Source organism: Cyprinodon tularosa, unplaced genomic scaffold (genome assembly GCF_016077235.1).
Source record: "Cyprinodon tularosa strain WSP-4 unplaced genomic scaffold, ASM1607723v1 ctg648, whole genome shotgun sequence".
Lineage (NCBI taxonomy): Eukaryota > Metazoa > Chordata > Actinopteri > Cyprinodontiformes > Cyprinodontidae > Cyprinodon > Cyprinodon tularosa.
Window position 1 is genome coordinate 315040 of NW_024039394.1, and position 26079 is coordinate 341118.

General features: G+C 39.7%; 2 protein-coding genes across 2 annotated transcripts; one reads left to right on the forward strand and one right to left on the reverse strand.

Annotated features, from left to right (window-relative positions):
- Positions 1-15613, forward strand: zgc:112285 (uncharacterized protein LOC561476 homolog). The gene is made up of 6 exons (XM_038308810.1): positions 1-163; positions 245-354; positions 8625-8719; positions 8797-9077; positions 15055-15218; positions 15289-15613. The coding sequence occupies exons 1-6, from the start codon at positions 34-36 to the stop codon at positions 15466-15468; spliced, it is 960 nt and encodes a 319-aa protein (XP_038164738.1). The 5' UTR covers positions 1-33; the 3' UTR covers positions 15469-15613.
- timm23a (translocase of inner mitochondrial membrane 23 homolog a (yeast)) lies at positions 15607-25196 on the reverse strand. The gene is made up of 7 exons (XM_038308811.1): positions 24805-25196; positions 24638-24696; positions 21852-21945; positions 20660-20744; positions 18740-18798; positions 18552-18662; positions 15607-16212 (listed from the first exon to the last, which is right to left on the reverse strand). Exons 1-7 carry the CDS (start codon positions 24908-24910, stop codon positions 16088-16090), a joined length of 639 nt encoding a protein of 212 aa, XP_038164739.1. The 5' UTR covers positions 24911-25196; the 3' UTR covers positions 15607-16087.
- Positions 25197-26079: the final 883 nt, after the last annotated feature.

The window sequence follows — 26079 nt, forward strand, 5'->3', positions numbered from 1 at the left end:
GTTGAGGACTGGTCGGCTATTCTGTCGAAGACGATGGCTGCACCAGGACCGCCTCTGCTCCGGTTTCTGTCCCTGTTGCTGCTCTTGAGCAAGGCATCACTGCCTGCAGCTGCATACACGCTTGTGTCTGAGCACCAGCCACAGCACAAAATCCTCCATCTGGGTGAGGAAATCAAACTCCTCCAGGAGTAAAAATATCTCAGTGATGTTTGTGTGTTTGACTGTGGCGGTTCCTTCCTCCCAGACTGGCCTCAGGATTGCGGCATGCCCCACTTCAAGCCCAACATGGTTGAGAGGATTGTCTCTGGAAATGAGGCCAGACCTCACTCCTGGCCCTGGCAGGTCTCTCTGCAGGTAAATCAAACCCACAGGACTCTCTGCTTCAAGGATCACTGTCACTTTAGGCAGCTGAATGTCAACATTTGGTTAAACTGCTGCTTTCAGTTTTGTCATTAGCCCTTTTCAAGATAATTTTTATCATCTCATAGACATTTAAGTACATCGCAACAAATTGCAGATTGTTTATTTAAGTTGTGGAAGGGATCAATATGACAAGTTAGCAAACAAATGCATTTTAAATACAGAAATCTAAAGTTTTGGCCCAAAAAACAGGAAAGTTAAGTGAAAGAAAAACATTTGGCCAAGCCTAAGGGATGATCGTCTATCTGAAGGGACCGAGGATTTTATCTGGAGTTACTGCTTCCAGGAAAAGGACTGCAACCAGAAGTATCAGAGCAACTGTAAGAGCGACCATCCGGGCGACCGACAGAGCAGCTGTCAGAGTGACTGTCAGGTGATGGTCAGAGCGACTGTCAGCTGATGTCAGAGCGACGGTCAGAGTGATGGTTATAGTGACGGTCAGAGCTATTGTCAGAGTGACAGTCAGAGCGACGGTCAGAGGGACTCTCAGAGACGTTCAGAGGGACTGTCAGAGCGACTTTCAGTGTTACAGTCAGATTGACAGTTAGAATGACTGTCAGAGCGACTGCCAGAGTGACTGTTAGAGAGGTGGTCAGAGCAACTGTCAGAATGACGGTTAGAGTGACTGTCAGAGAGATGATCAGAGCAACTGTCAGGCGACGGGCGAAGCGACAGTCCGAGCGACTATCAGGCCCTGGTCATAGCAACTGTCAGAGTGACGGTTAGAGTGACAGACAGAGTGACGTCAGAGAGACGGTCAGAAAGACAGTCCGAGCAACGGTCAGAGCGACTGTCAGAGCGACGGGCAGAGCGACAGTTAGAGCGACTGTCAGAGCGACGGCCAGAGCGACGGCCAGAGCGATGGTCAGAGAGACGGTCAGAAAGACAATCAGAGTGACTGTCAGAGAGATGATCAGAGCAACTGTCAGGCGACGGGCAGAGCGACTGTCAGAGCGACGGTTAGAGTGATGGTGAGAGCGACGTTAAGAGTGACTGTCAGAGAGATGATCATAGCAACTGTCAGGCGACGGGCAGAGCGACTGTCAGAGCGACGGTTAGAGTGATGGTCAGAGCGACGGTCAGAGTGACTGTCAGAGAGATGATCAGAGCAACTGTCAGAGCGACGGCCAGAGCGACGGCCAGAGCGATGGTCAGAGAGACGGTCAGAAAGACAATCAGAGTGACTGTCAGAGAGATGATCAGAGCAACTGTCAGGCGACGGGCAGAGCGACTGTCAGAGCGACGGTTAGAGTGATGGTGAGAGCGACGTTAAGAGTGACTGTCAGAGAGATGATCATAGCAACTGTCAGGCGACGGGCAGAGCGACTGTCAGAGCGACGGTTAGAGTGATGGTCAGAGCGACGGTCAGAGTGACTGTCAGAGAGATGATCAGAGCAACTGTCAGGCGACGGGCAGAGCGACTGTCAGAGCGACGGTTAGAGTGATGGTCAGAGCGACGGTCAGAGTGACTGTCAGAGAATATGATCAGAGCAACTGTCAGGCGACGGGCAGAGCGACTGTCAGAGCGACGGTTAGAGTGATGGTCAGAGCGACGGTCAGAGTGACTGTCAGAGAGATGATCAGAGCAACTGTCAGGCGACGGGCAGAGCGACTGTCAGAGCGACAGTCAGAGTGACTGTCAGAGAGATGATCAGAGCAACTGTCAGGCGACGGGCAGAGCGACTGTCAGAGCGACGGTTAGAGTGACGGTCAGAGCGACGGTCAGAAAGACTGTCAGAGCGACTGTCAGAGCGACGGGCAGAACGACTGTCAGAGCGACGGGCAGAGCGACGGGCAGAGCGACTGTCAGAGCGATGGTTAGAGTGACGGTCAGAGCGACGGTCAGAAAGACTGTCAGAGCGACTGTCAGAGCGACGGGCAGAACGACTGTCAGAGCGACGGGCAGAGCGACGGTCAGAGTGACTGTCAGAGCGACGGTCAGAAAGACTGTCAGAGCGACTGTCAGAGCGACGGGCAGAACGACTGTCAGAGCGACGGGCAGAGCGACGGTCAGAGTGACTGTCAGAGCGACGGTCAGAAAGACTGTCAGAGCGACTGTCAGAGCGACGGGCAGAGCGACAGTTAAAGCGACTATCAGGCCGTGGTCATAGCAACTGTCAGAGTGACGGTTAGAGTGACAGACAGAGGGACGTCAGAGAGACGGTCAGAAAGACAGTCAGAGTGACTGTCAATGGTCCACAACCAGCTTTTTCCGGTGTGATTTCAAAGGATCACAAAGGTCGCAAATTTAGATACAACAGTGAGATATTTCCACAGGCAGAGATGATTTGGGGAAGCAGTCGTTCAACTTTATCGAGTCTAAAGTTGCAGCAGGTGTTCTCTAACCCAGTGGTTCCCAAACTTTTTGTGCCCAAGGCACACCAAAGGACAAGTAAAAATCTCAAGGCACACTTATTGTGCTAAAGAGCATTTAAAACCTGTGTCATCCATCGTGTTTAGCAAAATATTTGTTATAATTATGTACTAATTCAAAATAAATTGTGACAACTATATTACTCATTAAATATTTGTTAACAAAATATTCCAAAATTTAATTTGAAACTTCATCAAAATAGGCTCCATCAAAGCAGCCACACGCCTATTTAAATCATTGTTCACAAAATTAAAAACGAAGCAAAGAAAACTCAGCAGAAATTAAGCACAAAGAACTGTCAATGCAAGGAAGCTGCACTGTCCATTGTCCTGAACTACAAATAATAACTGTAACATTTTTTATCAGCATTGAAACGTGTGCTGTTGTAAATATTTTGCCTGCTTACAAATTAGTGAGACACGTGTGCCTGTCGGTGCGCACAGATTTTTTTAATCCTTGGTGGCACTGAGGAGAGGGCCAAACGCAAGTCCTGTTCAACAGAGAGCCGTGACCTCCTGTTGTTCCTCATGTAAACCAGAGTAGAGAACGCCAGCTCACACAGGTAAGTAGTGGGGAAAAGAAGAAGTTGCTCAATTGCGTGGCGTGAGATGTTTGGGTATTCTGATGCAGAAGCCAACCAAAACTGATCCAGTGGGAGCTCACTAAATTTGAGTTTTAATGTGCGGTCCGCACGGAGCTCTGCGCACTCCTCTCTTTCTTTCATTGTCCGTTTTTCTGTTGAAGACTCCTGGTTGAATGGGTCTCGGATCCAGTCGCAATCCTCAACGTCAGCAACATGTGGAAAGTAGCGCTCAAACCTCTCTTTTAAGCTCTGAAGGTGTTCGGCATATAATGCGCGCTCCTTTCCTGCCTGCGGCACAGCTGATGCCAGCGGTAACATGTCCATCGTGCCCTGTTCCAAAGCCTTGCGCCACCGGATGATAATTCCTACCTGCGCATCTCCGTGGTCCGGGAGTTCACCTTGAGTTTTTTTTTTTTTTTTTTTTTTTAGATTATTTTAAAGCCCGTTTCCGCCACTCTGTAAAAAAAAAAAAAAACTATCTCAATATAATGAGATAGTATCTCAATATAATGAGATAGTAACTCAATATAATGAGATAGTATCTCATTATATTGAGATAGTTTTTTTTTTTTTTTTACCATTTTTTTAAGTTAAAATTGAGTATTTTTGGTCAATAGCTCCCAGGTCATGTGACCTATTGATGCAAAATCAGTGTGAAATTGTTCTACTAGTCTCTGTAGATGGGGCACACTCATTTGTTTTTCATTTTAACTCTTTTTTTATTTTTTAGCAATTTTTTAAGTTAAATTTGAGTATTTTTGGTCAATAGCTCCCAGATCATGTGACCTATTGACGCAAAATCACTTGGAAATTGTTCTACTAGTCTCTGTAGATGGGGCACACTCATTTGTTTTGCATTTTAACTCTTCTTTTTTTATTTTTTTACCAATTTTTTTAGTTAAAATTGAGTATTTTTGGTCAATAGCTCCCAGGTCATGTGACCTATTGACCCAAAATCAGTGTGAAATTGTTCTACTAGTCTCTGTAGATGGGGTACACTCATTTATTTTTCATTTTAACTCTTTTTTTATTTTTTAGCAATTTTTTAAGTTAAAATTGAGTATTTTTCTTCAATAGCTCCCAGGTTATGTGACCTATTGACCCAAAATCAGTGTAAAATTGTTCTACTAGTCTCTGTAGATGGGGTACACTCATTTGTTTTTCATTTTAACTCTTTTTTTTTATTTTTTACCAATTTTTTTAGTTAAAATTTAGTATTTTTGGTCAATAGCTCCCAGATCATGTGACCTATTGACGCAAAATCACTTGGAAATTGTTCTACTAGTCTCTATAGATGGGGCACACTCATTTGATTTTCATTTTAACTCTTTTTTTTTATTTTTTACCAATTTTTTTAGTTAAAATTTAGTATTTTTGGTCAATAGCTCCCAGGTCATGTGACCTATTGACCCAAAATCAGTGTGAAATTGTTCTACTAGTCTCTGTAGATGGGGCACACTCATTTGTTTTGCATTTTAACTCTTCTTTTTTTATTTTTTTACCAATTTTTTTAGTTAAAATTGAGTATTTTTGGTCAATAGCTCCCAGGTCATGTGACCTATTGACCCAAAATCAGTGTGAAATTGTTCTACTAGTCTCTGTAGATGGGGTACACTCATTTATTTTTCATTTTAACTCTTTTTTTATTTTTTAGCAATTTTTTAAGTTAAAATTGAGTATTTTTCTTCAATAGCTCCCAGGTTATGTGACCTATTGACCCAAAATCAGTGTAAAATTGTTCTACTAGTCTCTGTAGATGGGGTACACTCATTTGTTTTTCATTTTAACTCTTCTTTTTTTATTTTTTACCATTTTTTTTAGTTAAAATTTAGTATTTTTGGTCAATAGCTCCCAGGTCATGTGACCTATTGACCCAAAATCAGTGTGAAATTGTTCTACTAGTCTCTGTAGATGGGGCACACTCATTTGTTTTGCATTTTAACTCTTCTTTTTTTATTTTTTTACCAATTTTTTTAGTTAAAATTGAGTATTTTTGGTCAATAGCTCCCAGGTCATGTGACCTATTGACCCAAAATCAGTGTGAAATTGTTCTACTAGTCTCTGTAGATGGGGTACACTCATTTATTTTTCATTTTAACTCTTTTTTTATTTTTTAGCAATTTTTTAAGTTAAAATTGAGTATTTTTCTTCAATAGCTCCCAGGTTATGTGACCTATTGACCCAAAATCAGTGTAAAATTGTTCTACTAGTCTCTGTAGATGGGGTACACTCATTTGTTTTTCATTTTAACTCTTCTTTTTTTATTTTTTACCATTTTTTTTAGTTAAAATTTAGTATTTTTGGTCAATAGCTCCCAGGTCATGTGACCTATTGACCCAAAATCAGTGTGAAATTGTTCTACTAGTCTCTGTAGATGGGGCACACTCATTTGTTTTGCATTTTAACTCTTCTTTTTTTATTTTTTTACCAATTTTTTTAGTTAAAATTGAGTATTTTTGGTCAATAGCTCCCAGGTCATGTGACCTATTGACCCAAAATCAGTGTGAAATTGTTCTACTAGTCTCTGTAGATGGGGCACACTCATTTGTTTTGCATTTTAACTCTTCTTTTTTTATTTTTTACCATTTTTTTTAGTTAAAATTTAGTATTTTTGGTCAATAGCTCCCAGGTCATGTGACCTATTGACCCAAAATCAGTGTGAATTGTTGGGTCCCCCCTTACATGGGCCCACCACCCGTGAGAGGGGCCATAAGGATCGTATGCAATGTGTGTTGGCCGGGGGAGGGGACCCTGGTGGTCCGATCCTCGGCTGCAGAAGCTGGCTCTTGGGATGTGGAATGTCACCTCGCTGGTGGGAAGGGACCGGAGCTAGCGTGTGAGGCTGAGAGGTTCCAGCTAGAAATAGTCTGTCTCACCTCGACGTATGGTTCTGGTTCTGGAACCAGTCTCCTTGAGAGGGGCTGGACATACTTCCACTCTGGAGTTGCCCACAGTGAGAGGCGCTGGGCAGGAGTGGGCATACTTGTTGCCCCCCATCTCGGCGCCTGTACGTTGGGGTTCATCCCGGTGAACGAGAGGGCTCCGCCTAAGGGTGGGGGGACGGGTTCTGACTGTTGTCTGTGCTAACGGGCCGAACAACAGTTCAGATTACCCACCCTTCTTGGAGTCCTTAGAGGGAGAACTGGAGGGTGCCCCTCCTGGGGACTCCCTTGTTCTGCTGGGAGACTTCAACGCTCACGTGAGCAATGACAGTGAGACCTGGAGGGGCATGGTTGGGAGGAATGGTCGCCCCGATCTGAACTCGAGTGGTGTTCTGTTGTTGGACTTCTGTGCTCGTCATGGATTGTCCGTAACGAACACCATGTTCAAGCATAAGGGTGTCCATATGTGGTAAAAAATAGAAAAAGAGTTAAAATGAAAAACAAATAAGTGTGCCCCATCTACAGAGACTAGTAGAACAATTTCACACTGATTTTGGGTCAATAGGTCACATGACCTGGGAGCTATTGACCAAAAATACTCAATTTTAACTAAAAAAATTGGTAAAAAATAAAAAAAAAGAGTTAAAATGAAAATCAAATGAGTGTGCCCCATCTACAGAGACTAGTAGAACAATTTCACACTGATTTGGGGTCAATAGGTCACATGACCTGGGAGCTATTGACCAAAAATACTCAATTTTAACTTAAAAAATTGGTAAAAAAAAAAAAAAAACTATCTCAATATAATGAGATAGTATCTCATTATATTGAGTTACTATCTCATTATATTGAGTTACTATCTCATTATATTGAGTTACTATCTCATTATAATGAGATACTATCTCATTATATTGAGTTACTATCTCATTATATTGAGATTATATATTGAGTATTATATATATTTTTTTTTTTACAGAGTGGCGGAAACGGGCTTCCATAAGTTTGCCTCTGTTTTGTGAAAATGAATGCACTCAAAGTAGTGATATGACCCTATAGGCATTTTATTTTTCTGTTATTATATTGTAATGACCATATATGGTTGTCACAAAATTCCACGGCACACCCGCACTTGACTCACGGCACACCAGTGTGCCGAGGCACACCATTAGGGAAACACTGCTCTAACCCAATCAGCCCAAAGTAACATTATCTGCGTGATAAATCCACGGGGAAAACCTGAAGAGGAGGATGTGAGGTGAAGCTGGCTCACAGCAGACCCTCAGGCTGATTGATTCCATCCCACAATGCACCACTTCTAAAAAAGTGCTGAGTCACCATACACTGTATAGTACTTACATACTTTACAATAACTTTACATTTCTGTGTTAAAAAAACTAATTTGTATTGGCTTAATGTAAAATCCAAACGTTCAAATAATAACACTTATCTAATTTGTTAGAAACAGACATCTTAAATATACAACTGAGTGAAATTAGTTTAATTTGAATCACTGATGTGAACTTATTTCTCAGTGATTCATTCTAAGTCAGTTTTATTAGGTGTATTTAAAGCTCCAAAGTAACAAAGATTATTTTTTTAAGCCTTAAACTATCAAATAAGCAACCTGCGGGTGATCTCAGATGATCCCTTAAAGGTATGGTAGAGGTCATCGCAAATTTTTTAAATGACCCGCCTCTCCACAACAAAAAAAAATGCCCTCGGTGGATCACATGGGGAACATCTGAAAACAGAATAACTCACCAGTGCTCTAATTGTGAAACTGTATTTTATTGTTGCTCTTCTACTTTAAGGTCAGTATTGGTAATGACTCACCACCCATGAATTAGATCTAACCCTTAAAAAGGTCGTTGACCCCTGCCTTAGGCGGGTAAAATTAGCGTTCAGTCAGATTATGTCTGTACATCAGTCTTTATACAATTAAATATAATAAAAACGGTTTAGAAATCTTCAAAACAAACAAATTAGCATTATTATAATTTTTATATTTGTTATATAAAATAAAAGCTAAAAGATTATAGTTGAAATAAAAGTTTAAAGGTCAGAGCTGCAATTTTTTCAACAAAAGGATTAATCAAAACCTGTTGAGCAAGTGCGCCACCTACTGGCTGGGAGGAGTTAAATTTGCAGCTATCGCCTTTAGATAAACTTGAAAAATACAATAAATTCACTAACAGAAATGTTGAAGATGGAAATAAAATATAAATATAATAAGTAAATAAAAATTAGGGAAGTTAAAGCAGAGGTCATGCTAAAAAAAAAACTGGGACAGGCTTAGATAACATTTGATTAGAATGAAGCCAAATGGTGAGATTTATTTTCTGACGGTGGTTCTGTGTGGCCTCAGGTTCGACCCAGAGGAAGCAAACACTACATTCATGTCTGTGGAGGAACCCTCATCCATAAGAACTGGGTGCTCACTGCAGCTCACTGCTTCCAGAAGTAAGATGATGCTGCATAACCCAAACACCAGGTGCATGTTGGAACCAAATAAATCATTTCATATCAAATCCTCTCAGGGGTAAAGCAGAGGATCCTGGGAGCTGGAGGATTGTCCTCGGGAAGCACCAGCTGAAGCGCTCCGAGTCTGCAGAGAGGATTTTCCCCATCAGGAGGATCTACAGACACGAGAACTTCCGCTACCCTGCTCACAGCGATCTGGACTATGATATCGCCCTGGTGAAGGCCGCCACAGACATCCTGCCCTCCAACTTCATCCGCTACGCCTGCCTGCCGCGCAAGCAGACCCCCCTGAAACCAGGGCACTACTGCTGGGTGACGGGCTGGGGGGACACCAGAGGTGAGTCAGGGTCCGGGGACACAAACCCAGAACCAGAGACCAAAGCAGGGCTGAATGCTGGATACTATGAAACTTTAAGCCACTAGGGGGCGATAGACCTTCCAGATTTAGCGCCTCCTGAAGGTCAGTGGCAGTACTGCACTTTCTCTCTATCTATTTAGTTATGATTTGCAAGCAGGAAAAAAATCCTTCAGGCTCGTTTAATAAAGGAAGAGAGGAGATATTCGCCGCAAACTATTAATTAAAATAAATCGGAGGAGAGATTAAAACTTATAAAAACAATGAACTAACTTTACACCGACAATAGTTTCTAGAGAAAATGACCAGAGGCCCGTACCATGAAGCGAGCTCAACCAAGAAGGATTCCTCCCAGTCTATCCAGTTAAACCAGTCCATAATAACGGCCATCAGGATCAACCGCACCACCAAGATGGTGATCAGCTTGCTAACTCGATCGAGCCTAAACTAATCCTGAGTCTATGATCGTCCGCTGTCGCTACCCGATCCGCCCCGGAAGCACGATCCGTTCAGCTCATTCGCGCATGCCACCTTAGATATACATCCAGGTCGTTTTCGATTTTATTTAGTTAAAAATACCTAAATGAGGTTTTCTGTCCCCAAAGATAGTGAAGGTACTAAAATATAATGTGTTAAAGGTTAACAAATGAAATGCCTTAAAATGCTTTCTGTTTTATTACTCGTCTCTGGAAGTGGGATCCTACGCTACCTCCGGTGGCTAACTTTTTCGGCTTTGGATTTAAACATAAATCTGGTCTTTTTGAGTTTTATGTTTTCGTTTCATTTTAATCTTATGCTATATAGTGCGTAATTTAAGGAAGGAAACAACTAAAATGCAGATAAACATGGTTTAATCAGATTTTGCTGAACTATCCTTAGCATGTCCCAAGATGACATCAGAGAAGCAGTTTAACGGAGAAAATGGAAAAAACATAAAATTTGTTCCACAGAAGTCATAAAACATTTTTTTAAAGATATATATTAGCATTCTATAGAGAGTTAAGGATAGAAATTAGTAGTTTTAGTAGCATAATTACATTATTTATGGATGTATATCTGTTTGCGCATGCGCAGAATGGATTGTGCTTCCGGGATGGATCGGGTAGTGACACGCACATATAAAGGGGCGGGTTCAAGGAAGCAGACCAATCACAATCATGATCTCAGAAATACGAGGAGGAAAAAAGTCTCAATGTAAAGTCAAACATGGTGGCGGCATGAAAGAGGCCAAATGACGTGATCCCTGGTCCTCAATTCAATTCAATTCAATTCAGTTTATTTATATAGCGCCAAATTCACAACACATGTCATCTCAAGGCACTTTACAGTTCAACCAGATCAAATTGATACAAAGTTTTCTATCCAAGGAAAACCAGTTGATTGCACTGACTCATTGACTCAAATACAATCCCCCACACTAAGCATGCTTGTAGCGACAGTGGAGAGGAAAAACTCCCTTTTAACAGGAAGAAACCTCCAGCAGAACCAGGCTCAGTGTGAGCGGCCATCTGCCGAGGCCGACTGGGGTTCAAGGAGACAGAAGCAGAGATACAAAAAGCAACTGTAAAAGGCGGCCCCGTCCAGGAAACACACAGCCAGGCAGACGAGCTCCAAGGCAGCTCCCATGCCAGAGGACGAAGAAAGCACATCCACTCAGTCACGGTCAGAGAAACAGGACCACACTGGAAAACAGGCCGATCTCCAACATCTATAAACAAGGGTGTTGATAGAAGCAGCACAGCTGATGTTTCTTTCCAGGATGACGTCACAGCCAAACAGGAACAGACGAGGCAAAGCTACTCTGAGGAAAAGCAGAGAGAGCAGAAGGTTAGAGATTGAACTAAGAGATTCTGCAGAATAGGAGAACAGAGAGAGAATGAAGCAGAATGATGAAATGGGGGTCCCTATGTCCTCCAAAAGTCTAAGCCTATAGCAGCATAACTATAGAGATAGCTCAGGATAACCTGAGCCACTCTAACTATAAGCTTTATCAAAAAGGAAAGTTTTAAGCCTAGCCTTAAAAGTAGACAGGGTGTCTGCCTCACGGACTAAAACTGGTAGTTGGTTCCACAGGAGAGGAGCCTGATAACTAAAAGATCTGCCTCCCATTCTACTTTTAGAAATTCTAGGAACCACTAGTAAACCTGCAGATTGAGAGCGAAGTGCTCTGTTAGGAACATAAGGAACAATCAGATCTCTGATATAAGATGGAGCTTGGCCATTTAAGGCTTTATATGTGAGAAGGAGGATTTTAAATTCTATTCTTGATTTAACAGGAAGCCAATGAAGAGAAGCCAGGATAGGCGAGATATGATCTCTCTTTTTAATTTTCATTAGAACTCTGGCTGCAGCATTTTGGATCAGCTGAAGGCTTTTAACTACAGTTTGTGGACTTCCTGATAGTAAAGAATTACAATAGTCCAGCCTTGAAGTAACAAATGCATGGACTAGTTTCTCAGCATCACCCCTGGACAGGAGATTTCTAATTTTTGCAATGTTCCTCAGATGAAAGAAGGAAATTCTAGAAACCTCTTTGATGTGGGATTTAAATGACAGGTCCTGATCAAAAACAACACCAAGATTTTTTACTTTATTATCTGAAATCAGTTTAATCCCATCCAAATGAAGTGACTGGCTAATCAGTTTCTTTTTCAGAGACTCTGGTCCAAAGACTATAACTTCTGTTTTGTCTGCATTCAGAAGCAGAAAGTTAAGAGTCATCCAGGTTTTTATGTCTTCAAGACATGCCTGTAATCTATGTAATGGGTTAGCTTCATCTGGATTTATAGACAGATATAGCTGGGTATCATCAGCATAACAGTGGAAATTAATCCCATGCTGTCTAATAATTCTACCAATTGGGAGCATGTATAAAGTAAAGAGAATTGGTCCTAGCACTGATCCCTGTGGTACTCCACAGGTAACCTTTGAGCGTGTTGAAGATCTATCATTAACATGAACAAACTGAATTCGATCAGATAGATAAGATTTAAACCAGTCTAGTGCTGTTCCTTTAATTCCAACAAAATATTCAAGTCTTTCTAAAAGAATATTATGGTCAACTGTATCAAATGCAGCACTAAGATCCAACAGGACGAGCACAGATACAAGTCCATTATCTGAGGCCATGAGAATATCATTAGTGACTTTCACCAGAGCTGTTTCAGTGCTATGATGAGCTCTAAAGCCAGACTGAAACTCTTCAAAAAGTTCATTATGGTGGAAGTGATCGCAAACTTGTTTGGCAACTACTTTCTCAAGAATTTTGGATAAGAAAGGAAGATTGGATATAGGTCTATAATTGACCAAGTCATCTGGGTCAAGAGACGGTTTCTTAAGCAGAGGTTTAATTACAGCAACCTTAAAAGCTTTAGGTACATATCCCTGTAACAGAGATAGATTAATCACATCTAAAATGGAGGAGGAGAGTCCTCCTCCTGGTGGGATGAGCCTGGAACATCCCCTGAGGGAGGCGTACAGGGGGCATCCAAAAAATGTCTGATTCTCCTCAGCGGACTCCTTTCGATGAGGAGAAGCAGCTCTCCTCTGAGCTCCTCACCCTCTCTCTTAGGCTGAGCCCAGCCACCCTGTAGAGGAAGCTAATTTCGGCCACTTGTAGGATCTGGTTCTTTGGGTCATGATCCAGATTAATGACCATAGGTGAGGGTAGGAACCGACCGCTAAACCAGAGATTTTCACTTTAATCATCCATTAATAAACACTTTCACACACTGACACACAAATGAAAAATATAAACACCAATCTGAACTCCTTTGTGTCCAGAATGTACTTAAATATATTTAGAAAGTCGAGAAACCAATAATTTGGTTTGAGAGGCGTTCCGGCAGAGTGGCCATCTTGGGTCAGACCAAGCTGCTGTCAGAAAGAACACCTGTCAATGGATGCTAATCCTACTTTATGATGTTAGACGCTCTGAATCCAATGAACTCTTAACTGATTTCCAGATAAACTGGCTGGCTGAAAACCAGAAAGTTTCCGGGGCCACATGGGGCCAACTGATCGATCTGATTTTCTGTTTTGATATATAAATTTGATTTTTTAGTATCGACAGTTAGCAAACTTCCAGAGCTAAACCTCAGAATGCCCGATAATTTATTCCTGCTAAGGGTGAAAATATAAAAGGAGACTACAAACCAGATCCAGTGAGATTATTTCATTAGTAGGATTTTATGACAGATTATCCTCATGTTTCACAGTTCTGGTTTTTCTAGTGTTTAAACAAGATGAGTAGCAGTGATGAAGCTGAGAAGAGCTAAAAATGCCCTGATTTCTAAAAGTTGTGAATGAGGAGATATATAGATAAATATATATTTTATATATAGCTATGTTTGTGTGTAAAGGCTAGACATTACAATCCCTTTGAGCATAAATCTGCTTGGGTCCAGCAGGATAGCTTTGGGTGTATATATGTTATATGTTTTACCTGGAATCTGCTGTAGCCACTCTCCCAGTGCTCCAATTACCACTGGCACCACTGCTGCTCTTACTTTCCACATCTTTTCTAGCTCCCCACGAGGGGTGAGAAAACAGTTTTTATTAGGGATGCACGATATAATCGGCCCCCTATCGGTATCGGCCTAAAAACTGAATATCAGACATCGGCCACCCCACCGATATTTAACCCAATATTCTGAATTTCTAAAGTCAAAAAAAAAAAAAAAATACTACTTCTTCTTCTTCCTCAAAAACTTCTTTTTTACAGACTTAAAAACTTCTAAAGACGAGGGAAAAAATATTGATCCATTAAATATCCCAATATCTTCATATGCTGATATATTGCCATTTAAAAACACCATATCAATCTCTTTTACTAATGAAATATTGCTATATGTCATCGTTATGCTACGAAATCCCCCGAAAATTTCACAAAATCTTGCCATATTTTTATATGTTGATATATTGACGCGGTATCGATCTATTTTACCAACAAAATCTCACAAGAACTTGCAAAATATCACGAGAGTTTGTAACAGAGCGATGAAATTTCACGAGATTTTGTAAGTAAAATAGATCGATACCGTGTTTTTAAAAATCTATTTGATATCAGCATATGAAAATATATTTGAGTATATTATTTTTCAAAGTGTCAGAAATGGATAATAAAACTGCTATTTTCAATGACTACTTATTTTTGTCCAGCTTTAACATCGGTATCGATATCGGTTATCGGCTACATGAGTTTTAAAATATCGGCATATCGGATATCGGCCAAAATCCCAATATCGTACATCCCTAGTTTTTATTTATATATATTTACTTTTAAATCATATTACAACCACATTTCCTCTATATATCATAAGACATTATCAAAGAGCAATCCTTAAAAATACTAGATAAGATATATAAAAATATATTTATATGTTATATAAATTTAAAACGTGTTTATCATTCCTATTTAATTGTAAAATATATAACTGCATGTTTATATTTCATCCAGTTTGAGTTCAGTTTAAATAGTTTTAAATCTGAATAAATCTGTGTAATCTGACTGAAACGTCATTTTAAATTAGTTCTGGTCTTTAAGGGGTTAAGAAATGTAAGGAGTTATTGTAATGTTATCTTTGACTCGTCTTTCATGCGATTAAAATCAGATCTAAGGCGCCTCCTGTTCATTCTGACAGCAGCCGTCTGAACTGTGGTCTGATCCAAGATGGCCGCCTTCTAGACATGTCTGCATCCTCTGCTACAGTGGTCAATAAATGTTAAGAAAAAATGAAAATTAACTCTCCTTTTCTCTTCCACATCATTTTATTTATTTGGCTGGTTTTGGACAAATTTCCGTTATCCGACTGGGACGTCCCACATTTAACCCGCTACTCTGCAAACAGCCGTTTGTTCTCCCTCCAGACTGTCAGGCCTTCATAGTCTGCTGGAAAATTGTCCAGTATTCGAAGCAGCTAAAGGTGCGGCCTTTATTTTCTGTCTGCGATCATTTCAGGGGGGAAGGAGAACGTCTCGCTGGCAGAAGCTCTGAATCAGGCCCGTCTTCCCATCATCGACTTCAAAACCTGCCGGCAGAAGAAGTTCTGGGGCGACCGTGTCCGGGATTCCATGATCTGTGCCGGGTTCAGGGACACCGAGGACCCGCCTGCAGCCTGTCAGGTAACGCCCGGCGGACAGGAGATCTTTCTGTAGGTCAGACGTCGTCTCATCGCTCCTCTTCCATCCTCAGGGTGACTCCGGCGGCCCTCTGCTGTGCCAGCTGGGCCGTGATCGCTGGGAGGTGCACGGCGTGGTGAGCTTCGGGCCCATCGGCTGCACCGTGGAGAACAAGCCGAGCGTCTTCACCCGCACCGCCGCCTACATCCCCTGGATCGAGGCGACCCGCATCAGGGACTTCTTCCTGCACTGACGAGCTCTGCTCCTTTTAACTTCAGATCGTTTTTATTCCACAAATCAAACATTTAACAATGTAAATAAACTCTGACCTGCATCTAGTCTGCAGGCCTTTATAAGTTACCTTCTGCAATAAAGGAGATCAAACACTGAATAATCGACAACATTTCCATCTTTTTTTGTTTTATTTCAGTTTCTCAAACTGCGGATTTGGTGGAGAAACAAGAACAGGAAGCAGTTCCAGTTCAGAGACTGAAACCACGAACAGTTAATTGTTTTAATAAATATAACTGATCAGACGGTCAGAATTAGCTGCGTGTTTAAAGGTGGTGAAAGTCTTTTGGTCAGAAACGCCTCATCCTGACGGCACGCCAGGTGCTGCCCTGTGAGTCTGATCTTTAAGCTAAATGTCGTGACGCTTTCTCACTGCAGACTGATGAGTCACGATCAATAAAAATAGGAGTCAGGATTTCATACATCCTCACTGATGAGAAAAAAACATGCTAACAGAGGAATTCACTTTTCTCTCCTAATTCCCAGAATGCTCGGAGGCGATGGACTGAGGTGGGAAAAGAACAGAAATGAACCGCCTGTGATAAAATGTTGCGTCCGAACGGTGAAGATGGCGGTCAGGGTCAGTAGAGCCGGGCGGAGGAGGGCGAGGAGGAGCCGGTGAGATGCTCCCAGTTGTTGTAAAGGGCGTAGGCACCAGATGCAGCTAAACCAACCAGACCTCCGCGCGCCGCGCTCCTTAGTCCTCCTGGGAAAATAAACATCATCATCATCATCGTCGCTGCAAAACGATCATTACACGCAATATTAGCTCAGTAAATAAGACTAAACCTCAGGATGGGAATCTGTTCAGTTTGAGCTGCAGAGGCTTTAAACAAACAATCAGCATAATTATTACTGTCAGTCATCTCCAAGTTCCAACATGCCCAGCAGGCAGCTAGTCTGCACGCTGAACCCCCCCGCAGGTGAAAGGAAACGGCTCCATCTGAGAGACGATTCTCTGGGATTCAGTTCTGATCTGATTCTGCAACGTGGATCTTTGCAGATCTGATAACAGCTCTGTTTGCTTTATGCTACGTTCACACCGCACGCGATTTAAGAAGAAGAAGCCGCTTTACATGTAAAGTCTATGGTTGACGTACATCGACAGGTCCTGCAGCGCCTCTGAGCGTCTGAGGCGTTTCACAAGCAGCAGAAATATGTAACTTTAGCTTCTGGATGCGCCGCATCGACCAATGAGAAGCTGATCTGGGAGCTGGCAGGGAGTCAGACGCAGCACTGCTGATGCAGAGCGCTATGATTACTCCTCTGAAACTGTTTATTAACGCCTAAATTAATTAATTATCCTGGAAACTGGACTCTACCATCCAGGACGTGATAAATGCAGTGTTTGGTCTTGACAAACAGAGCAGCAAAATGTTAAGACTTTCATTGTTTGTTCCTCTGGAACATCCAGCAAATCAGGTATTTCAGTTGTTTCTGCAATACTGACTTTTTTTGCCATAAATGCTGTTTATCTTATACTGATGAAGGTTCTCAGTCATCCAGGTCATAGTCATTCCATAAAAATTCAAACAAATATCCACTGGACTTGGTTTCCAAGATTTGAAGATGTTTCGCCACCTCTCCAGGAAGCTTTCTCAATCCAGACATTTGAATTGAGAAAGCTTCCTGGAGAGGTGGCGAAACGTCTTCAAATCTAGGGAAACCAAGTCCAGTGGATATTTGTTTGAATTTTTATGGAATGTTTATCTTATACTTTCTAGATTTATTTCTCATGGTGGGAAATCATTTAAATGTCAAATCAATCTGGCTTAAACATGTATATAAATGTACTCTTTATCAGATGATATTGTCCCAAAAGTAAGAAAATTCATTCAATTTAAATTCGTTATCCTCTGCAGGCCAGTTAGTTCGGCCTAAATTCAGCCAATCATATATCAACGGTCATCTGTCAATCAAATGTTTTCGATCATAGCATCTTGATCCATGTGTCGCAGCTAATATACGCAACGGTTGAAACCAGAATCCTTTCCTTTCCCATTGAGTTGCGTCCCAGTGTTCACGGGGATGGACGTCTGTGTCTTCGGCAGGCGTAGAGCTAACAGAACTGGCAGCGTTGCGAGGCAAGGGCTCAAACATGTACGGCTGGAAGCCTTCTACACCAAACCAAGCTTCTGCCGCCCTGGCGTTCTCTTCCACAACATCTTCGTCCCCGCTTTCCTCCTCTAAATAAAAAATGGATGACGGAGGAGACTAATCCACGACCTCCGACACTAAACTCTCCTCCTCTTGCATGTTTCCGCTGTCCATAGCGTTCCTTGACAGCGTCATTTCTAAGTCACCAATTTAGTGCTACTTGGTCCCAATGGAATTTCCCATTGGGAACCTGCTAGCACTAAGTTGCTAACTGGTTAGCAAGATGGTTCCCACAAACCGGCCACAACCAAACTTGCTTGCGAACCTTGTGCCACACAATCCCGCCCCCTTGATAGACGACCAATCATATTCACTTTATTCACTCGTGTAAAGTCGTGCACCACTCAGGAGAATTCGGAACTGCAACGGTTGGAACAGCCGCTTCCCTACGACTTTAAATCTGTGAATAACCCGGTATGAGGAAGCAGATGCTTTGAGGGACCAACATTGTTTAAGGAAAGGATTCTGATTTCAACCGTTGCGTTAAAAAAACGAAGATTTTAAGACAGGATAAAAACAGAAATTTTCAAAATTTTGGGACAAAATCGTCTGATACTACATTGATATACATATTTAAGCCAGAATGATTTGACATTTAAATATGATTTCCCTACGACTTTAAAAAGCAGATCAACTTAATTATGAAAATGTATTTTAAAGTGCAGAAAAGTTTGCACACAAACGCAACCTTCAATAAAGGTTCTTTATGAGAACCTTTTATTTAGCTTTTAATTTACATCAAAAACCACATAAATGCTTTCAGGTTTAAAACGGCCGATTTTTATATGAGGCGGAAATGTTGTTAAACCTTCATTATAGTTTTAACGGACCAAAAAAAAAAAAAAAAAGGTAAAAAACAAAACAATCACAATGAAGCTTTAAACATACCGCTGGATTTGAAGAGCATCCCCGTTAGCGTGCCGGCAGCCACGGTGTTTATATCATCTTCTGCCCCTCGGGCTTTCTCTATCGCTACGCCAAAAGCACTATACAACAGCGCTGCAACGGAAAAAATTAGTTTTAAAGACTAAAAAATTGTGTTTAATGTTTCAGGGTTTGTTTCTTTGTAATCTTACCGACAGAACCGAGAGAGTTGGCCCACGAAGCTCCCTGCCTGGTCACCATGTTCAAGATTCTAGTAAAGGAAAAATAAAAACCTTCAAGCTCTTCTTCTAAAGGCTGCATGAACAGAAACATGCAAAGTTGATCATGGAGGAAAAGCTGATGCACCAACAAGGCAGAAACCATTAAACCAGTGTGCCTCCATGAATATGCAGAACATCAGAACATGCAAAATACTGGGGGGTTATGTAGAGTGATCACCCACAAGTTATCAACAGGTACGCTAAAAATATAATCGATTTCTAATTTTTACTCAAATATTAGCTCCTAACAGTAGCCTGCCATAATGTGAATACAGAGCTTCTCTCTGTATAAAGTTACACAATCACTGAATAGCGAGTTCAAAACATGGAACATTTATCAAATAAATGAGGGTTTCTGAACATTATTTCGCCATTATTTGGCTTTTAAATGTTCATTAGCTTGTTCCCTCTACTGCATCCTGGAACACACAACCCAACGATGTGAAGGCATCTGGCTCCACGGGTCCAATCACATTAATATGGAAGGAAAACAGTCTCATTGGAATCTGCCTTTTTTTGGACACCGAATTTTTATCACTGAATTTTTTGACACATTGAATTCCTTACACTGAATTTTTATCTGGTAAAAATTTGCCTTCAAAAACTTTGAATGCAAATTTGTTGATGTTTTGGTGAACTCAAGCCAAAGAAACCTACACTTGATGCAGTCGAGCAGCTTTTAGCCAATGAAATGAGCTAATTTGGTCATGTGACACAACAGTTGGACATAGATTTGTTCTCAGCTGAATGAGGAGGTTTCTTTATAAATAGATATGATTACAAACTTCAGGCAGCTACTAATAGACAGCCATGGGTGAAATAACTGAGCTGATCACAGCTAGTGCAGCACCCCCGTCTGGCAAGGCTTTTGGTTTGATCCGGAAGAAGCGGCTGGCAGCAAACTTTTTTTTCTCCTTCTCTTTTCTTTTATTCCCTAAATGAGCTAAGCTAGCTCATTTAGTTAGCTTAGCTCATGAGCTAGCTTCTAGCTTCTAGCTAGAGGCTGCTAGAAGCTGATACCAACAGGTCAACACATTGGCAGGCCAATTTTTTGCAGAGGAATTTTAACCAGATAAAAATTCAGTGTAAGGAATTTAATGAGTAAAAAAAAAAAATCACTGTTTAAATTTTCCGTAAAAAAAAAAATCAGTTTTAAATTTGGTGTACAAAACAGGCAGATTCCACATGTTTAAACCCTAACCGTACCTAGACCACCTCCTGCAAAAGGTCTCAGCGGTTATTTTTGATCCAGACCAAATAATTATTTTAATGTCTCTACAAACTGACCAGGGCTTCTTAATAGAGATGCAACTTATTGATTAATGAATTAATCTTATCAATCAACTAGCAGTTAATTGATAAGGAGCAGTTTTTTTCAAAACAAGATTATTTTTTTCTTCAATTAAGATTATCTTTTTTTAACATGAAGGGCTAAATATTTATTAAGAATAATAATAAAAAAATAGTCCATCATTACATTTTAATGTATTTTTCAAGCTGTATTAAATACTGACTGAATAAACAAAAAAAATATTTTAACACATCACTACTTCTATTAGAGATAAAACACAAACCGATTAGATTACTGAATAAAAAACAAGATACATAAGATAAGAAGAATATTTGTAATAATAGAGATGAACTATCGTTAACAGACAGGGTATGTCCCTCTGACATCCTGTCAGGCTGCTCTGTTTCAATGAAGCAGGAACTAACTGTGATCTAGCTCTTCCAGTTCTACCATGAGGCGCCTGTTCTTATTAAATCCACCACTAAATCCAGTGAAGCTGTGTTAATGGAAACATTACTGTGAAGGGTGGGATTTGTTTTGATGAAATAGACCATGCTTACTGTACGTTACGAGGTTTGGACCACGGCATGTCTCTGGTCTCCTTCAAGCCCATCCTCAGACCGTTGAAAGCTCCCAGTGCAGCTCCTGTGTTAGTAAATCAAAAGATACACTGAAACACAATATTTCCAACATAACCAGTATTGCTTCTACTAAACACACGAAATAATAACTATCTCTAGAGTTCTGCTGCTATAGGCTTAGACTGCTGGAGGACATAGGGACCCCTTTTTCATCATTCTGCTTCATTCTATCTCTATTCTCCCACTCTGCAGAATCTGTTAGTTCAATCTCTAACGTTCTGCTCTCTCTGCTTTTTCTCATAGTAGCTTCATCTGGTCTGTTCCTGTTTGGCTGTGACTCCATCCTGGAGAGAAATATCAGCTGTGCTGCTGCCATCAACACCTTTGTTTCTAGATGTTGGAGCTTGGCCTGTTTTCCAGTGTAGTCCTGTTTCTCTGACTGTGACTAACTGGATGTGCTCTCTTCATCCTCTGACATGGGAGCTGGCTCGGAGCTCGTCTGCCTGGCTGTGTGTTTCCTGGACGGGGCCGCCTGTGGAGCTGGTTGACGGTTGCCTTTTGTTTCTATGCTTCTTTTTCTATGTCTGCTTCTGTCTCCTTGAACCCCAGTGGGCCTCAGCAGATGGCCGCTCACACTGAGCCTGGTTCTGCTGGAGGTTTCTTCCTGTTCAAAGGGAGTTGTTCCTCTCCACTGTCGCTACAAGCATGCTTAGTGTGAGGGATTGCTGAAGAGTCAATGAGTCGATGCAATCAGCTGGTTTTCCTTAGATAGAAAACTTTGAATCAATCTGACTGGATGATCTGGTGAACTGGAAAGTGACCTGAGATGACATGATGTGAATTGGAGCTATAGAAATAAACTGCATAGAATTAATTTGCTAACAAGTTCCAAAAAAAGTAAAAAAAAAAACACAATCCACTGGACTTTGTTTCCAAGTTTGAAGACATTTTACTTCCAATCCAGGAAGCTTTTTCAATTCAAAAGAAGCTTGAAGTGGTTGATGGGCTAATTTATAAAACCTGGAACTCAACGCTATTTCTCACATTTTATTTGAAAAGCTTCCTGGATGGAAGAGAAACGTTAATTTTTTTGGAATGACTATGACCTGGAAGAATCTTCACCAGCATATTTGCTAACAAGCTCATTTTAGAAGCAGACTGAGCTCCTCACCAGTCATACAGGATCCTCCAATGGTGAAGAAAGCCAGCTCAAACCGTCCTCTGGTCTTATTGGCCCCTGTTGGTAAAATGAACTCATCTGTGTCCTAAAAATCACACATCTTAGATTAGTACAGGAAAAAAAGAAAAACAACAAACAGTAATTTAATACACAGCAGTGTACGACGGAGTATTAGGGCCAGGCTAGAGATTATTTATCTTCTATTTCGAGAATAAAGTCATCATACAACAACTCATTTCAGAAAGAAAGCCTAACCCAGATGACATCCGACCAGCTCCACCAATCAGCAACCAGAGTCCACTTTGACATCCTGCCCAGTTTGATGCTGCTGCTAAAAGATTTCCTGATTAGTCAAACCAATGCTAAAGTAGAACTTCACATGATGCTCCACATTCCTCATTTTAGGGAAGAAAGGGCTTCTGGGAAGAGTTGTCATAAAATACAACTTGTTTCTTGTAATATTATGACTTTCTCATAATTTCACGACTCTATTCTCGTAATTTTACGACTCTATTCTCATAATTTTACGACTTTATTATAGTAACTTTACGACTTTATTCAAGTAATTTTAAGACTTTATTCTAGTAACTTTACGACTTTATTCTAGTAGTTTTACGACTTTATTCTAGTAACTTTATGACTTTATTCTAGTAATTTTACGACTTTATTCTAGTAACTTTGTGACTTTATTCTAGTAACTTTATGACTTTATTCTAGTAACTTTACGACTTCATTCTAGTAATTTCACGACTTTATTCTAGTAACTTTACGACTTTATTCTAGTAACTTTACGACTTTATTCTAGTAACTTTACGACTTTATTCTAGTAATTTCACGACTTTATTCTAGTAATTTTACGACTTTATTCTATTAACTTTACGACTTTATTCTAGTAATTTCACGACTTTATTCTAGTAACTTTATGACTTTATTCTAGTAACTTTAGGACTTTATTCTATTAACTTCACGACTTTATTCTAGTAATTTCACGACTTTATTCTAGTAACTTTATGACTTTATTCTAGTAACTTTAGGACTTTATTCTAGTAGTTTTAGGACTTTATTCTAGTAATTTTATGACTTTATTCTAGTAATTTTATGACTTTATTCTAGTAACTTTAGGACTTTATTCTAGTAATTTTATGACTTTATTCTAGTAACTTTAGGACTTTATTCTAGTAATTTTACGACTTTATACTAGTAATTTTATGACTTTATACTAGTAATTTTCTGACTTTATTCTAGTAATTTTATGACTTTATTCTAGTAACTTTAGGACTTTATTCTAGTAACTTTAGGACTTTATTCTAGTAACTTTAGGACTTTATTCTAGTAATTTTATGACTTTATTCTAGTAACTTTAGGACTTTATTCCAGTAATTTTAGGACTTTATTCTAGTAATTTTATGACTTTATTCTAGTAACTTTAGGACTTTATTCTAGTAATTTTACGACTTTATTCTAGTAACTTTAGGACTTTATTCTAGTAACTTTAGGACTTTATTCTAGTAATTTTATGACTTTATTCTAGTAACTTTAGGACTTTATTCTAGTAATTTTACGACTTTATTCTAGTAACTTTAGGACTTTATTCTAGTAATTTTACGACTTTCTTCTAGTAACTTTAGGACTTAATTCTAGTAACTTTAGGACTTTATTCTAGTAATTTTACGACTTTATTCTAGTAACTTTAGGACTTTATTCTAGTAATTTTATAACTTTATTCTAGTAACTTTAGGACTTTATTCTAGTAACTTTAGGACTTTATTCTAGTAATTTTATGACTTTATTCTAGTAACTTTAGGACTTTATTCTAGTAATTTTACGACTTTATTCTAGTAACTTTAGGACTTTATTCTAGTAATTTTATAACTTTATTCTAGTAACTTTAGGACTTTATTCTAGTAATTTTACGACTTTATTCTAGTAACTTTAGGACTTTATTCTAGTAATTTTACGACTTTCTTCTAGTAACTTTAGGACTTTATTCTAGTAATTTTATGACTTTATTCAAGTCATTTTACGACTTTGTTCTGATAATGGAGACACAACTTTAAAACCAATATAAATATTATTCAAAAAATCTTTAAAAAATCTTTGATCAAAAGTCCCTGTCATTTCATCAGTGTAATATTTTTGGAAAAACTTTAATATGCTAAATCGACCCCGGATAAGCGGAGGAAGATGGATGGATGGATGGATGCTAAATCTTGAAAATTGTATTCATTTTGAAAATAGTTGTTTAATTTACAAAGTTCTGAATGGATTAGCCCCACCTCCACTTTCTACCTACATCAGACCTGTCAGACGTATATTTACACCAGAGACTCTTCCAGGGGAGACCTAGAGATCCCCCACAGAAGAACAACCTTTGGACAAACCCTTCTATCAGTCAGGGGGGGGTCACTTCTGGAACAAACATCAGGGAATGTCCCACTTATTGCACATTTAAAAAGCATCTTAAACAGTTTCTTAAAAGTTCACAGTCACTAATTTTATTGTTGTAATGCAATTGTCTGAACGTGTTTCTATGTGTTCTGATAGATATTATATTATGTGATCTTGTGTTGTTTTGTCTTCCTGCCTCAGGAGCACAGATGTAAATGAGCAACTATGCTACAATCTGGCTCATTTACAATCTGTACAGAAGTATAAGATTGCTCATTAAGTGTTCTGTCCTGATTAAATAAATAAGAAATACATAAATAAATAAGTTTACGACTTTATTCTCGTAATAGAATAAAACCTCTCTATCGTGGCCCAGATGCTCAGCTCACCTGAACCAGGTAACGGGGATCGACGTTGAGGTAGGGGGAAAGAGGACTCATCCCTGTCACTGGAATAATGACATCACCATGGTTAAATGTTTAAAGAAGTTTAACGGTAACATTCAGCAGGTGAGCGATGTGACAGCAGCTAACCAGCTAGCATCGCAGGTACTTACGGGGGACACCGGCGAGCTCTGTGTTGGAGTATTCAGGGGCACCACCGCCAAAAAGACCCCCGAGGCCCGCTTTGAATCCCCCCGATCCCTGTGAGTTGTTGTCCATGACTGGAAACCTTCCTGGAGACTCAGACTAGAAGCAGCTAGCCGAGCAGAGCTAACCTTAGCAAGATGTCGTAACAGAAATCTCTAAACGCCTGACTTGTAAAAACCTTACCACTAGTTTTATCCAACTAACAGCAGGTATCCTGACTGGGTTTATTATTTTATCTTGTTCGATTCACTCAATATTTCTGTTTAATTATTTACTTTAAAGAGAAACTATCGAGCTTTCCTTGTTTTCATGTCCCTGACCTCCAGCAGCACGCTCTGCCGTAAAGCGACAACCGGTAAAGAACCGGTTACGTCAACAACGTAAAACTTCAAACTGAACATTAAAACTCTTAATTTAAAAAAAAAAGATATCTACTTTCATTTTATATAATTTTTTGAATATTTAAAGATAAGATGAATTGAAGAAAATGTGTTTATTTTGATTTACGACAGATTAATGGATCTACGGAAGTGTAGTCACCCCTTTGGGATGATACGGTAGCGCTTCCGCCATATTGTGAGTGGCAAGTATATCCAGAAACACAATTCTAAGCAAGCTTTGAAACAGGATTTTCTGTGTAAAACATGTGCTAAGGTTTACGTTTAGCTAAATTTCATTACTTTGTTCTTTCTAAAATATTTTAGAATTGTTTTCGTGAAAGAAGTGACCAGTAAACTCAGATCAAAATAAGGAAGAACAACCAAAATGAAACCATGTGTGCCTGAAATGCACTTAAATATATCCCTATTTACCTACAATTATGTGTTTTATTCTTTCCTGGTTTTTCCTCCATCATCTTTTGTCAAAATACAGTCTTTGAGTGAAATCTCATTGTCACTGTGGTGTTATTATTTGTTTTGTTGTTGTTTTACAACACAAGGATAGTAATTACATTTCAAGTTTTTATATGACTTGACATGTGTCAATTTCTTTATGATATGATATTGTGTCATGATAAAAAAAAAGAAATAAAATCATATATCATCTTTATCTGGATTTACATGATATGGTATATGATATAAGTCAGGATATAAATGATTATAAAACATCTAAGTCATAATTATACAATATTTCACAACTGCGAGTAGTATTTTTTTCTTTACTAAACATGACCTATTTTTTTGCCTGAATTTAACTAAAGTTTATTTTTATTTAAAATAGGATTAAAACTGAGATTAATA

Bases quoted from the DNA above. Each gene is read 5' to 3' on its own strand.
- zgc:112285 (XM_038308810.1), top strand. From the start codon at position 34: ATGGCTGCACCAGGACCGCCTCTGCTCCGGTTTCTGTCCCTGTTGCTG. The intron at 355-8,624 runs GTAAATCAAACC...GTGTGGCCTCAG, and splicing joins CCTGGCAGGTCTCTCTGCAG to GTTCGACCCAGAGGAAGCAA. The intron at 15,219-15,288 runs GTAACGCCCGGC...TTCCATCCTCAG, and splicing joins ACCCGCCTGCAGCCTGTCAG to GGTGACTCCGGCGGCCCTCT.
- timm23a (XM_038308811.1), bottom strand. From the start codon at position 24,910: ATGGACAACAACTCACAGGGATCGGGGGGATTCAAAGCGGGCCTCGGG. The intron at 20,745-21,851 runs GTGAGGAGCTCA...TTACTAACACAG, and splicing joins TGGAGGATCCTGTATGACTG to GAGCTGCACTGGGAGCTTTC. The intron at 18,663-18,739 runs GTAAGATTACAA...TTTCCGTTGCAG, and splicing joins CAACTCTCTCGGTTCTGTCG to CGCTGTTGTATAGTGCTTTT.